At 36.4% G+C, this 15,330-nt stretch overlaps 1 protein-coding gene across 2 annotated transcripts in view; it reads left to right on the top strand.

Moving 5' to 3' along the window:
- Igf1 (insulin like growth factor 1) overlaps window positions 1–13,880 on the top strand; it is a 74,118-nt gene extending 60,238 nt beyond the window's left edge. For both annotated transcript variants that reach the window (XM_074084252.1, XM_074084253.1), the window contains exon 4: window positions 8,538–13,880. In XM_074084252.1, coding sequence (XP_073940353.1) covers window positions 8,538–8,597 — 60 coding nt within the window. In that variant the 3' untranslated portion in view covers window positions 8,598–13,880. The remainder of the gene's footprint in view (window positions 1–8,537) is intronic.
- Window positions 13,881–15,330: the final 1,450 nt, after the last annotated feature.

Genomic DNA, 15,330 nt, shown 5'->3' with positions numbered 1-15,330 from the left:
GAATGACTCCCAAAACCACAGATAAATCCATTTTCCTAGCTTTCCTTTCAGTAAAGGCAAATTTCTCTGTAAAAATTAATCATAATTCAGGAAAAAACTGCAAAATTCTTTTGTTTTCTGAAAGACCCTTAAATTAAATATTATCCAGGAAATAAAGGAAAATTTTTGGAGCAGCAAAAAGAAGTTGGTTTTGTTTTTATTGTATCCTCTAAGGATCCAGGGACTTCATCCACTTCCCATCTAATCTACAAAAACTCTATAGACCTCCCTTGTCTGTAGATCTCAGTACTTTCCCATGGAACAAACTTGCAACTTTAGAAACCTGTGAGTCTAAATCTTCACCCATCAGAACCAAGGGTCAGTCCTGCCTCTGTTTCTGTTAGAGATTAGGATGACTGACAAAAACTACCCCATGTCTTTCTACCCCTTTCTTCTTTCTTAGCCATAAACCTCTAACTTCTACTATTCACTCTGGCATATATCCTCATTAGTTCAGATACAGGAACATATTTACTTGAGCAGGCATGTATTCTTGCCACTTCAGGAAAAAAAAAAAGTAACAACTTGTTATACTGTCTACCTTGGCTCTTTTAACTGACATGACCAGAATTAGCATAAAATGAGATGTTAAAGAGACCTGTGAAAGGCTGAGCATGACAGCAACTCTGGTCCTTGGTAAAATAGCTCCAAAGTTCCCAGTGAGAGATCAAGAAATTTTATATCAAACTCAAGCTGGCCCAATGGCCCAGGCTTTCAAGCTAGGATTTATATGCCAAAAGTTTTTACAAAATTCTGTGTAGAATATATAAATGTCCACATGGGACTTTCTGTCTAGCCAACCCCAAGAAGTTAAGTAATCAAAAACCAACCAGCCCTGCCATCTGTGAAAATATGATGGGCTATTTTCACAGCTGTAGATAACAATTATGGCAAGACAAAAATTCCAAATAAATAGGAGCAAGACCATGGCAGGCTGAGGGTTGGAAAGGATTCCTCATCATTTGACAAGTTGTAGACTTAGGAACGTGCAATATTTATGTCGTGGTGTGGCATGCTTGAATAGTTTCATGAAGCATTGTAGGACTAGAAAAAGGGAAAAGCTTAAATGAGTCAATGAATGCATGGCATCATTATTGTTATTCTGTCAGTGTTAGAATGACCAGGTGCTATTAAATGCTCTGATTTATCTCTTTAAATAACATTTGTTTCCTTCTTCAAAAGAATACTAGGGTGGAGGTAGAGGTGCTTTTGGCATATGCAATAATTCTGATTTTAAAAAAAACTGCACGCATGAATCGTTCTTGCACCATTTTCTGTCTTGGAAAAGCACTGGCTGGCATCCTTCGTGTTTACTTTTATATGCTGAAGGCTCCGCTCAACCTCAAACACATGCAAATCACTTCATGTTGTCATAGTGTTATTTTGTTCATCCTAAAAGTTCAGGGGAGTCTTCCAAACTTCCAAAATTTTTTTCAATTCAGTAAGGAGGAAAATTCAGCACATAGAGCTTGAATGTTCTGCCCAGATTTGTCACACACACAAAGAATGAGTGGAAGAGAGCCACACCCTTTCCTACTAACCCTGTGAACTCATATTGCGTTTAAATGACACCAAAAGTAAAAACCCTGGGCCTTGCGTCTGCTAAGGACATGGTAATAGAACTACCACATATACTAGTTAACTTTAGCGTAAGTCATATGTCACATGAAACAATGGCATTTTGGAACCATAAGAGAAAAAGAATAATCAAATCCAGGTCTTAGGTAAGAATGTGCTGAATCTTTAGCACGTATCAGTAAAGTTGCTAGAATCTGGTGTTTCACTTTTTTTAATGCTATATTTGAACCTTGCAGCAATTCCAAAACTGACTCCCTCTGGGAAAGCGTGTGCTTGAGCTATTTTTTTTATTTAAAAATGTAACACAAACACAAACAGCTAACTAAACAAGCTGCCCGTAAAATCAACAAGTCTGAACCCTGAACTATTTTAAAATATCCTTCAAGACAATTAAAGACAACATAAATATCTCTTGCCAGTGAAGGAAAGTACCTATCAGTAGTTTTTTCTTCTTCTTTTCAATCCAGGCTTTAAACCATTTTGGTGGTGATTTCTTACATCACAGGAAAAAAAAATTCAAAATAGAGGTAGATGGTGTCTGTTGAAGAGTAAGAAAGTTGCTAAATCAGGATAATTTTGGAATACTGTAGGATGAATACAAGCTCCCTGAGTCCTGGAAATTCCTAAAGAGCATGCCAGTTACTAGGGAAAAAAACGGTGTGGGAACTCAAGTCTGCTATCCCAGCACTCAAGAGAGCTCTGAAAATCCAGAAAGTAGCTTCTCTCCCTCTCCCACCCCCATGACCCCTGCCACACTCAGCCAGAAAAGGGATAGTATCCTACCATGGAAAGGGCTTTGACAATAGTAACTATTTCTTAAGAGACATTAATAACATTTATTAGGCACATGCCCTATGGTAAGGGCTACAATAAATCACCTCATTCAATCACCATAGGCCTGCAGGGTAAACACTATAATTATTCCTATTGTACAGATAAGAAAACTCAGACTGAGAGAGGCTAAATGCCTTGCCAATGTCTTGTTCTAACAAGAAGCCAAATTAGACTGCGAACCTAAGATGGACACCAGTGTGTTAACCCGGCATCACACTCCCTCTTGCATTTCTTAGTTGATATTTACTCTTCCATAACCTGCCATTTGTCAGTTCTGAGACAGGAAAAGGTTGTGTGATATTTGTTCTTTACAGAGCACAAGAAGCAAGTGACCATGCAATGCTTGCTATTGACCTAAACTCTATGCCATCACTCCTGCAGGAAATTTAAATCAAAGCATCATGCTTGGGTCTGGGGAGAATACAGAGGTAAAGAAAACATGCTACCTTCCTCAAGAAGCTTATCGTTTAGTGCTTTACTAAACGACGGAATTTACACTAAAGCTCCAACAAAGGTTGACCCACAGTGGACTCTAACTACCCACAAGATAAAATACATTGATGTTGCTATCAGTTCACAAAATAGATCTGTCAAGTATCCTTGACTGCAGGCCCTCTAACACATAACTGGAGCGATTTCCTTCTGCCAGGTAAATGTATAAGGGTTTTAGCATTCAAACATAATGGCTGAGTTTGGTGTTCTCACCCCATTCTTTTAATTTACAGAAGAGGAAATTGATAAGAACAAGGCAATGATTGCCAAAGGTCACACAATTGCTGTGAAGGAGCTGGTGTCCAAACTAGGCATGATAAAGAAAAGATCAAGTGGGGGCCAAATGAGCAAGAATTTTATTAGAAGGAATGCTTGTGTGAAAGGAAATAGGAGGAGATTTCAAGGCCTGAGCAAACCATCAGATGGTGATGTAAACCTCACCCTGAGTGAAGAAGAGAGGGAAAGGAGTTGAGTGAAAATGCCCTCATCAACTATAAGATCCAAGGAAAGTACAGCAAAGCTATCAGGGAGACTGCACCAAAGTCGATCAGCAAAGGAGTGTGTTTCCCAGGAACGGGTCTGCCTTGGCATCCCCACCACGCTCAGTCTGTTAGCTTGTGAGAGGGGCCAATCTATTGTGAGCAAGGGGAAGTCGTAGGGGAAAAATAGCCTTTCCCACCCCAAAAACAGATGGGCTACGGTAGTTTCCAGAAAACAATATGAGGTTGGACAAGACTAATCTTGTGTCTAGTAAATATGTCATCTCTTACTCTTCATAAGAGGCAGACACATATCTGAGGAGTACAGGTCTCTCCAATTGTGCACCTTGTCTTTTGGTTTTAAAGCGACATCCCAAAGTGCTGAGTAGATTGCGTGACACTCACTCAGAGTGGCTCCCCAAAATGAAAGACTGACCTAACTCTCCTGGAATTTGAACTTGTGACTCCCTGAAGTAAAAAGATATCAAAGTTGATTCTGAGACATCTAAATCATCCTCCACAGTTTCACATGCAACCGGCCAACCCAGCAAAAGACCTATAGCATATAGTTTGAACAAGTGAAGAGCTCATGTCTGGGCCATCTCAATCACACTGCTCTTTTCTCCCTGTTTTGCCCTTTTAGGGAGAAGGTCAATGTCAAGTTAGTACTTTATACTGTACAATAGGCTGCTAATATTCCATGCTAGACTGTGTTTCCCCAGTATTTTTTATAGGATGCTGGGCTTTTCCTAGACTTTATGTCACACAATACTTAACTTGTTTGGAGTGGGTGGAGATGGAAATATAGTCTATTGAAACTATTACTGCTTCCTCCCCAGAATTTAAAGAGCCTATTATCATTCTTCTTTAAGATTCTGTCTCTTAGGCAAAATTTCATAAAGACAGGGAAGAAGAAAGAAGCAGTTATGATATCCAGCAGGGAGTTCACTTTTGCGAACTGAATACTGTGCTATGAGACCTCTATAAATAACCATACAAATAGGGTCCAAATGACACTAGTGGTAAGGAAGGACACCCACCCTCCTAAGTTCAAGTCTTCTACCCCCAAGGCATTTGCTTTCTCTTTAAACGGGCATCTGCCACTGGCTGGCATCATGGGTCCCTCATGACATCTCTCACTTGCTATTGGAAAGAGATTTTGATGCTGGGGTATCAGGTATTGTTTTACCTCTTGGGAAGGTAGTTAGCAGAGTGGCCAATCAGCTCCAGAGTCAGAAGGAACTGGAGCAAATCCCAACCACTATCCCATCTTCACTATAAGAAATTAGGCAAGTTTTCTACCCTACTGAAGCTTCAGAGTCCTTAAAAGTCAAATGGTCAAGCTACTAGTACCTATCCCTAAGATTTAAATCAGAAAACATATACAATGAATACGCATGATTTAATCCTCATCACATAGTAAATATTCAAGTAATGGGTACTATTATTACTTCAGTTATAGGTATATCATCTTGTTCCTATGTAACTTCAAGCACATCACTAACTCTTAGCAAGCCTCAGCTTGGATGTGGGATTGATGTGAATAATATCACCTCACCAAGTGGGTGGGAGAAGCCAAAGTATTCAGTCAACTGTGAAGCCTCTTCAGATGCTGGGCAAGATTACTATTATTGTCATTGTTATTAGCCTTCAGTGATCTTCTTCATCTAAAAGGCTGTGGAAACCTTTTCAGAGGAACGTTTGGAGCAAGAATAAGAACCAAGAGGGAACAGGAGAAAGTGAACAGGCTCTTCAGGGCATATGTACATAATGTGTAATAACAGTACTTTGCAAATTAATCCCTTCCCCAGTTTATTCCCTAATGAGTTGGATAACCTCTCCATCAGAAGGACAAATTTCTTCAACCAACTCCAGTGAACTGGAAGACCAACATTAAAAAAAAATAACAATCTTACCTTCCCTGGTGTCAAAAGGAAACACTATTTACTCACTACTGTTTTCCTTTCAAAAATCTGTCTAGTTGCATACTAGAAACAGTTTCAGCTGGTTTGTTTGTCTTGGACAAGCTGTTGAAGTGAAAAGTTTTTGCTTGGCTGAATGTGGGACAGTTTCATAACCCTTGAAGAAGTGCACTGAAGATGGTGCCAGCTCTGAGGCCCGCAGCTTCTAATGTACCTCCATTTGTCGCCCATTGTCAAGGGTGGCTGGAGTAATTAAATTAAGACAATGAGCAAAGCAACAGATGCAACTGAGACCAAGTCCCTGAGTGCTTTTGTTTTGTCACTGTTATTGTCTGCAACAAAGAAGTCACATGTGAGAGCCTGGGAAGTGAGCCAAATGCAAACCAGAAGACATTCCAGCTGGTTTTGAATGGCCTCCACTTAACGTGTGCGCATGAGAACCATGCTTCTTGGAGTAGCCATGGGTGAGTTTCAGCCCATACCTCTGCTGTGATGCTAAAATAGAAAGAGACAGAAGATACCTCTGCTCAACTTTACCTTCTGTTAAAAAAAAAAAAAGAATCAGAAGATAAACATCTATATGATTGGTCAATCTAACTGCAATTATTTTTCTACAGCCTTCATAAATTTGAAAAATGAAGCCCAGAAGATGCTCGAATGATTTCTTCTACAAGTCTGTAATTGATTCAGCTAGAGAGGAAAACTGGTGATTAGACAGCTCATGAGGCTTTCTTTGCATTGTTACTGTTTCATTCTTGAGCATTTTCTTAATTTGAGGATTTCAGATTCTTAAAAATCTTTTTTTTTTCCCTAAGCTAGGATGCTTAGGAAAAAGTATAAAAGACAAAACTCAAATTAGTGTATTTTGCTTCCTGATAGTTATATCAGTTAGTAGTTTGACAGGAAGTAGTATCTCTAATTAAAGCTATTTGGGGACTTTGACGAGCCCTATACCATCAGGAGATCCACACAGAAGTGTTTTGAGGACCTTGGGAGCATTAGTAATTCTACTGTGTGGTCCCATGCATCTTTCTTTCATTTTTCTAGAAAACTACTGGAAGAAAGCAAAGGATACAAGACTAGGAATACAAGTTTACTGGTAGATGCTTTGCACAGCAACAAATGCATGTTAAATGGACTTGGTAAATGCTATATGCTATTTGAGGGAAAATGCCAGGATTTTAAACAAATGGCATTTGTAGCTACTCTATAAGTGCCCAGTTTCTTCTCAATACCATTTTTTTTGTAATGGCCACTGAGTTCATTATCTTCATACATGTATTTAAACAACAATGCCTCCTTCCTTCCATTTCATCAAAACAGAATATAGTTCTATCTGCTTTTCATGACAGACTCAGTAGTAAAACTCTCCTGTCTCAGGTAGAACTGAACAACATGTTTAAGAAATATTGCCAAATCTCTATGAATCTTGGCAAGTAGGTATTACTTCCAAGGAATGGCAGGTGGTTTCTCCCCAGATTCAGTATTAAATCTGCTCACCCACTCCAGGTCTCAGGTCTGACACTCCTAACGTCATCATGATTGAGTGGGTGTTCATTACCTTTGCCACAGGAAAAGCTTAGAGATTCCAGACATCATGGGAGAAGTATTGGTTTTGGTCTTGATGGAAATGTGTTGTAAGGATAAAGGGATACCTCCTTCTGTACCAATAGTTGTCCATTACATCCTTTGCCAAGAGGTAAAACCAAGCAAAGAAGTACTGTCAGTGTGTACATGTAAAAGCCATTTTCTTCTCAGTTTTATTTCAAACTCATACTCATTTATCTAACTACTTTGCTATTTAAATATATTCAAGACTAAAATAAAAACTATAAGAAAAGTACAATGACTTGGTTCTATGCATCATGAGGGGGTCCCTCAGACTCGTTCATTCATTTTAATTTGTCCCACAGGTATTTATTAAGCATCCCAGTCACTGTTCTGGGCACTGGAGCTGTAACAGAGAACAGACAGACAAGTTTCTGCCCTTGTAGGGTTTCTATTCAAAACAAAACTCAGTATTTTTATAATAATACCCTAGATTGTTGAGTGAATGGTAGCACCAAAGCCATGAATTCAAGATTTTTGGCCTTGGAATTGGTACTTTCCAGTAAAGATGACATAAGAGCAGAAACGAGTAAATAATAATAATAACAGTAATACTTGTGTTATCATGTGTCAGTCCTAGTATAAGTGCTTCTATGTACATTAACTCTTCAACCTTTAATACCCTAAGGCAAATACCATTATTACTTTATTTTATTGATGAAGAAACTGAGGCACCAGGGACTATTATTACTTGTACAAGTTCATATCACTACAAAATAAAAGAGATCAGCTCAGGATGTCTATGATTTTATAAAACTTCCCAGTCTTCTGTTTTTAAAATTCTGCCTCTCTCCAGAGAGGAAAGAAAGAACAAAAGAAAAACAAATACCCTGTTTTCCAAAAATTAAAGCATAAAACTGCAGAATCTGATTGATATTTTTTTCTCACTAGAAAAAGATGCCACAGGCCAGAAGACTGGAATTTTTAGGATTCCCTTCCTAGCAATGAGTCTATGATAGACACAGATGGGTAGAAACACATCTCTGGGTATAACAGCTAGGACTTACGTTGTGTTTATCTTGTGTCAGTCTAGTATAAGTGCTGTTATGTACATTAATTCTTTACCCTTATTCCTCACCTTATGATCATAAACAACCTATGATATCCACACCACCAGGTGTACATAGAAGTAGCCCAAGTGAGGCTTAGTTGAAGAATTAACTAAAATTTGGGATGACTACATAAGTCTTTCTCAAAGAAACTAAGGCTCAAAACTCCTTTCAATTTGATTGGTAAGGCAAAAGATATAAAAGGTTGAGATCCAATGTTAGAAATAGCTGGATACAATTAGGGGGATGAGTTCTAGTTTTCTACAGCACAGTAGGGTGATTATAGCTACAACAATTTATTTTTATTTTATGAAGAACTGGTACAGAGTTTGTGGGTTCCCAGCATAAAGAAATGATAAATTTTTAAGATGAAAGTGCTAACTGCTCTGTTCTTTCACGTTGTATACATACATTGAATCACTACCAAGTTGTACTCCATAATATATACAATTTAAAACATAAATTACTTTTTAAAGATACAAATGAGTATATAAACTCTTATCAAATTAATGTCACCTTTTCTCTCTTATTTGTAGGAGGTACATTTGAAGAACACAAGTAGAGGGAGTGCAGGAAACAAGAACTACAGAATGTAGGAAGACCTTCCTGAGGAGTGAAGAAGGACATGTCACCGCAGGATCCTTGGCTCTGCGCGAGTTACCTGTGAAACATTGGAACACCTACCAAAAAAAAAAATAATAAGTTTAATAACACTTCAGAGATGGGCATTTTCCCCCAATGAAATACACAAGTACATAAGTAAACATCCCAACATTGTCTTTAGGAGTGATCGTTCAAAGCTTTGCATCTTGCAAAAATGGTCCTGGAGTTGGTAGATGACTGTTGATCCTTTATCAATAATGTTCTATAAAGAAATATACATATATATATATATATATATATATATATATATATATCTTAGTCCCTGCCTCTCAAGATCCACAAATGCATGGGTGTTGTATAGATCCAGTTGCACTAAATTCCTCTCTGAATCTTGGCTGCTGGAGTCATTCATTCAGCAACCTTGTCTAAGTGGTTTATGAATTGTTTTCTTATTTGCACATCTTTCTACACGTCATAAACTGTTTTACAGTCTAACAGTCTTGTCTCCGTGTCACCTCCTGTCATAGCATTTGTATTTGCTAAATTTGGCCTCCGCAAAAGCAGTAGCCAGGAGTGGCCAAGGGGCCCACAAATTTTTAATCCACATGATTCCATTTGTGGCGTTTGTACCAAATATAAGTTGGATGCATTTATTTTAGACATGAATCTTTATTTTCCCACATCATACTACAAAAAAATAATGCAAATATTTGCAACTTGAGGCCAACCATTTTTAGATCTATGTTCAAAACATAGAAAGTCTCTTAAATGCTCAATCGTTCCTTCAAATGAGTTAGTGTACAACCTGATTAGTCACTTCTCTTTAATTTTTTCCATATAGAGCACTATGTAAATTTAGCATATCAGTAATACAGGATATATCAAACAGTATGTAAAACTCTGTTTTTTAGTACAATGGTGCTATTTTGTAGTTTGTTATATGAAAGAGTCTGGTCAAAATGGTAAAAGGTGAAAGCAAAACAAAAGGGAAAGCCTGGAGCCAAAGGGGGCAAAAGGGGAAGGAAACTGAAAAATCCATTTGGGAAAGAAGGCAAAATGTCCCTAACTATGCCTTCTGAGAGGAACTTAAGACGCAAAGTCCAGTGATGTAAAGTTGACCGGCAAGTCCAGAGAAGAGCCTTGAAATAGAAATAGCAGAAGGCTAGGAATTTTAACAATCCTGTTTTCTTTTTATCACTGAAGCAACAAACACCTGCCAGCTCTATCCTGGACTCGAACTGTGTGACCTTGGGCAAGTCATTTCACCTCTCTGTGCCTCAGTTTCCTCATCTGCAAAGTGGGGGCAATATGTCATCTACCTACCTCAAAGGGGTGGTATGAGGATTAAAAGATAACACTTCAGATTTTTACCCTGGGTTAAGAGGATACAACATCAGAGCCCTTGAATTGTTGGATGCAAGGAATTTTATAAGCAACATATTCACACAAATCATTGGTAGAGAAGCATTACCACCTAATATTCTAGTGCTTGTCAGTGAAGCTATCCAACTAACAATTGGATGACTAATTGCTAAAATTCACAGCTCAATCTCTTTTAGAAGACACATTTGACTTAACAATTTGATTTTAAATTCTGCATTTGAACTTAAGAATATGAAGATAAGTGAAAAGAGAGAAAAGAAAAGGAAAAAGTAGAAAAACAAAAAGATTTCTACCAGTGATAGGGTAGTTAGTTACTCTATTTGTTAATGCTCACTTATTCTTCCAGGCAGTTACTATCAATCTATTAAGACCTCTTTTAATATTATAAATGATACTCTATTCACTTTGAGAAATGCATTTTCCTTTTCTTTAGATAATAGAAATGACCCAAGATTTTAAATACTGAAATAATATCTAATTAGAAGTAATGAAGTTTCTTTTTTTAGTGGGCTTCACTTCTTATTCTTGGTTGTATATACATATACTAATTTTATTTTGTTAAGATATGCTAACAACAGTTGCAAAAATTTCCTTCACAACCCTGAAGTTTCCCTCATGGCCACTAAGAAGAGTGACCTGTAGCTTTCTGTGGATGTGTCTTATACATTCAACTGAACACTGGTATCAAGAAAATTCAGTGATGAAGACAAGTAATTCATGGTTACCTCACAAATGTTCCCCCTCTATGGATCAAGATTTTCTTTTTAGATCAATGAATTATCGAACATTTAAATCTTTTTATCTGCCTGAGAGTTTTTAGTGAAAAGCCAGCAGTTTGGTTATCTTATGCAAATTTTATCCTTTATATACTTGTGAAATGTTAATGAAAAATGAAATGACATCTTTAGTTTTCCTTCACTGAGTTGCCTCAAAGTTCAGAAAACAGGAAGGTTAAAAAAAGTGGCTTCTGGGATCTGGCTCTCTGAAGAGATGCAAAAAGAGGATCCCAGTCAATGGAGTGTGGCTGTTCAGCCTGCGAGCATCTTAATTCCCAGTCCTCAGTACTCCCTTTGAATGGAGCCCCTGATCACTATGAAGAGATGTAAAAGAATCACCCTCTGCCTCTTTTCCAGACATGTAGTGGAAGGAGATGCTGGACCCTCCCCCAAGATGGCACTTCTGAATTTTATTTCATGCTTCCAATGTATACCTTTTTAAATTGCTGACTCCCAGAAAAACTTTATAACCTTCCACAGAATTATGGGTTTCCTGACATAGTTGGGTATGGCAATTCTGAGTGTCTATGGTCTGTTTTATTCATTTATTATGCACAAAAGCTTAAATAGGAAATACCATGTTATTTTTTAACCATTTTTCAATCAAAATCCTCTTCAACTAAATCATAAATCAACTAATAAAAATTAATTGTACTAACACACCATTTTACTTTCAAATGAATTAACACTAGAAGACAAATCTGCATAAACTCTGGAAGTCAACTGATAATCCAATGTCACAGGAGAATGACCCAGGATTGATAGAAGGAAGAACCCTAAACTTTAACTCAAAGCTTTGTAAGCTTTGCTATGGCGTTACATTGCTTTAGAACTTAGAAACAAGGCAAGAGAACAGCAACCATTGGTGAGCGTGAGCTTTCACCTAGTAAGACTTCATTTCCAATTTAATTAACAAATATTCAGTACCTATATCAAATTTTGATCCCAGTTCCCCAAATAGTATAAAGCATTATTTGAACATCTTAAGATGAGGTGTTACTCTGAAAAAGTTAATGCATTTTTCCATCAGAATCTGCCCTTCTAGGGTAAAAGAAAAACTCTCTCCACACCCACCCCCCCACACACACCCTCATATACCTACTCACACTGAGTCCAATGGAATATTGAAAAGAAAACACTTCCTTTAAAAATATGGTTTAAAATAAAACAACAAAAAAGCCAGGCCTCCTTTGAGAATCCTCCCCTCCTTGGAATGTCAATGCTTGTGTAGATCAAACTGTCTAGTGCCCTGTGGCTCCAGGGTTTCTCTTACTAGTTTATGCAATTGGGAGAATACTAGACATGAAAGATGTAGCATATTTTGCTTTCCCATTTATTGTTTGGCCGGCTATGCCAATGTGGTGCTATTGTTTCTTTAAGAAAGTACTTGACTAAAAAAAAAGAAAAGAAAAAAAAAGAAAGCATAGACATATTTTTTTAAAGTATGAAAACAACAATTCTATAGATAGATGGCTTAGTAAAATAGCATTAGATCTAGTCACCATCACCTTTCAACTTTTTATCACTTACAAGTAGAATATTGTTCACCAAATTGTGAGTTTGGGGGTTCAGGGACAGAAGATGGATTTTTTTTTTTTAATTAGAAGGCTCCATTATTTTGTTGGCTCTCAAGCTGAACAAAATTAGCAATATATTTTCCAATCTGAACACTTTAATGAAGAATTTGGAGTAAAAATGGAGGGAAGATCTTATAAGCAAATAGCAAAACTAAAAAGAGGATTTGTGTGTGTGTGTGTGTGTGTGTGTGCGTGCGCGTGTATGCGTGCGCGTGTGCTTGCGCTCTGCTCTAAAACACTTTTTCAGCAAGAGGAGAAAATAAAAACAAAAAGAAAAAATACATAGGTTCACCTACTACTAAAAATACCTTCTGCTGCATCCTCCTTGAGCGTTCTTTGGTGTTGACTACCACTTTGTAGAAGACATTCTCCCTCCACATGCATACACACACACATCTCAAAGAGCAGTCACTCTCAAAAAAAAAAACAATCACAAATCTCATTGGGACATGCTGGAAAGTATTTCCTCATGAGATGGGGGTTATCTACTAACAAAAAAGAGAACTTACAAGAAATTGTTGAAAGAGATGGCTAACAATCTGTGAAGATTTTTTGGTTTTTTGTTTTTGGGTTTTTGCTTTTTCTTTATATAGTCTTTAAGAATATCTTAATGTTCAAAATAACTTGGTCCTTTTCTTCTTTTTTCATATTGGAATGAAGGATGATAAATTAATCCCACATAGACTCTTTAAACTATAGTCTAGATAGAAATGTATGTTTGACTTACTGAATCAGACTATTTAAAATGTTTTTCTATTTTCAATCTTAAAAGATTGTCCTAATTTATTAGAGTAGAACCTGTTTGGCTCTCCTCATAGAAAGAGCATTCCCATTTAAATCACATGGGCTTTCCCACCAATGTTTTCAAAAGATATATCTGACTTCTGCTATGGCATCATTTACTTTACAATACAATAGAGAATTGTGAATATGCCCTTCCCCTGCAATGATCATAAAGCAAAAACAAAAAGAAATTTTGTTGATTCTTTGGGGTTTTTTTGTTTTGTTTTCAATGCTAGTGTTTAATCCAATAGTATATATTTGCTTGTGGCTATTTTAATATTCTATAAGATTTTCCTGTTAGGTATTAGAAAATGATACATAGATATGTTTTTGTGTGATTTCTATTTAAAAAAAGGAAACAAAAAGACTGTCTGAAGCTTTAAGTACACACGGTACAGGATAAAAGTATCAACTGAAATCAGCAAATCTTATCTGGAACAAAACTCTCACAGGTAAGACAGAGACCCAGGGGATTTTTGAAAACATCTTTATTCCTCCAAGTCCTTATTTTTTTTTTTTTTAAATATCCGCTTCAGAATTTTATAGAGGGCTGAACAAGGCTGAAACCCTAGAATTAAAGGAACCTTTTTAAAAACTGCATTTCACATGTTCCCTTGGTGTATGAGTACACTAAGCTTAAAAATGGTCCTTTCTCTCCCTATTTTTCAACTGTTATTGATATGGATTTAAAAGGAAATTTTTCTGCTTTTAAATTTTTCAAAAAAAAAAAAAGGTACGAATGTCATTGGCCAATTGAGATGGAAATAGTTTCTCCTACTTAAAAACTCAGGCTGAATCACCTTCAAAATGACCTTTCACAATCCTTAGAATTTGCCTTGGTTTAAATTGCCCAGGCCTAAAAACCAACATTACTCATTTCTTTTGCCCGAAATGCACTGATGTAAAGTAGAAAAAATGAAAATAACATTCTAAAATCCCTTCCAAGCTACCCACTGATCCCACTCCCAAACTCATAGCAAAGTCACTTCTGTTGATCCCTTAATCTGATTTTATTTGAATATTTATCTTATACCTGCTGCTAAACACACAGCAGGAGGGACCCTGAAACCTTGAACTGTCTATTCCCATCTCTATCTGTGTAGATGTATCATTAAAATGTCTCTTCCAAATATCAAAAACACCATGCAGCTTATATTTGGTTGACATAAAAGCCCCAAATAGCATGTCAGATCTCTTTTTTTGCAAAGAGAGTTAATGAACTATGAGAATTGGGATTACATCATGTATTTTGCTTCATGTATTTTTATCACATTTATAGGCCAAGTGTGATAAATAAACTTACAGACACTGAATTAGTTTTCCTTGCTACTTCGAAACCAGAAAATAATGATTGGTCATTCATTGTATCTGTTTTAGTTCAAAAGCATATTTTTATTAAATTAAGTTGATTGTATTTGAAATTATTATTCAATTCATTTATGGCAAAGGAATATCAATCCTAATGACTTCTAAAAATGTAACTAACTGAATCATTATCTTACATTTATTGTTTAATAAGCACATTTTGAAAATGTATGGCTAGAGTGTCATAATAAAATGGTATATCTTTCTTTAGTAATTACATTAAAATTAATCATGTTTGATTAATTGATTCTTTTGTATAATGTTGGTACAACATGTCATTCCTTAAGAAGTCCACTGTTAGATAGCATTTTTATTAATTAAGCTCATTGCAACAAATAAACATGAAAACTTACTTAGAAAAATTAAACTAATCATACAACCAGATGGAGCTAGCTTATAGAACTTACAGATTATAGTTAAAAATAAACATGATTGAAAGAACTTGTACAAAGAATGCATAAGAGATGTATGAGTTGAAGAATATAAGTATGCATGAAGAATAAAGTAGGTTTATGAGACTGACCCTACTCACTGTGTCCCAACAGTGAGTTATAATCCACGATGCAAAGTTCATGGGAAAAGATTTTCTGACAAAAGCTCCAAACATATCATAGAGGCTACACAACATACAAATAGCATTTAATACACTCCCCTACCAAGAAATTTTATAAGAATGTGATCTCTCAGCTTTGAGTTGTTATTTCAATAAATCTTTCTAATACTTTTATACTGCAGATATCAAACTGACAACAGCCTTTGTAGACATACAAGATGTAAAGTTTAGAAATTTCCCCTTGTGTAAAACATCTAATTCCATTTTCCTTTTTGTTAACCTGCCATTA

The sequence above is a fragment of the Castor canadensis genome, chromosome 8 (assembly GCF_047511655.1).
Source record: "Castor canadensis chromosome 8, mCasCan1.hap1v2, whole genome shotgun sequence".
Lineage (NCBI taxonomy): Eukaryota > Metazoa > Chordata > Mammalia > Rodentia > Castoridae > Castor > Castor canadensis.
The sequence above is the reverse complement of the archived record's forward strand: the minus strand, read 5'-3'. Positions and strand labels throughout refer to the sequence as shown.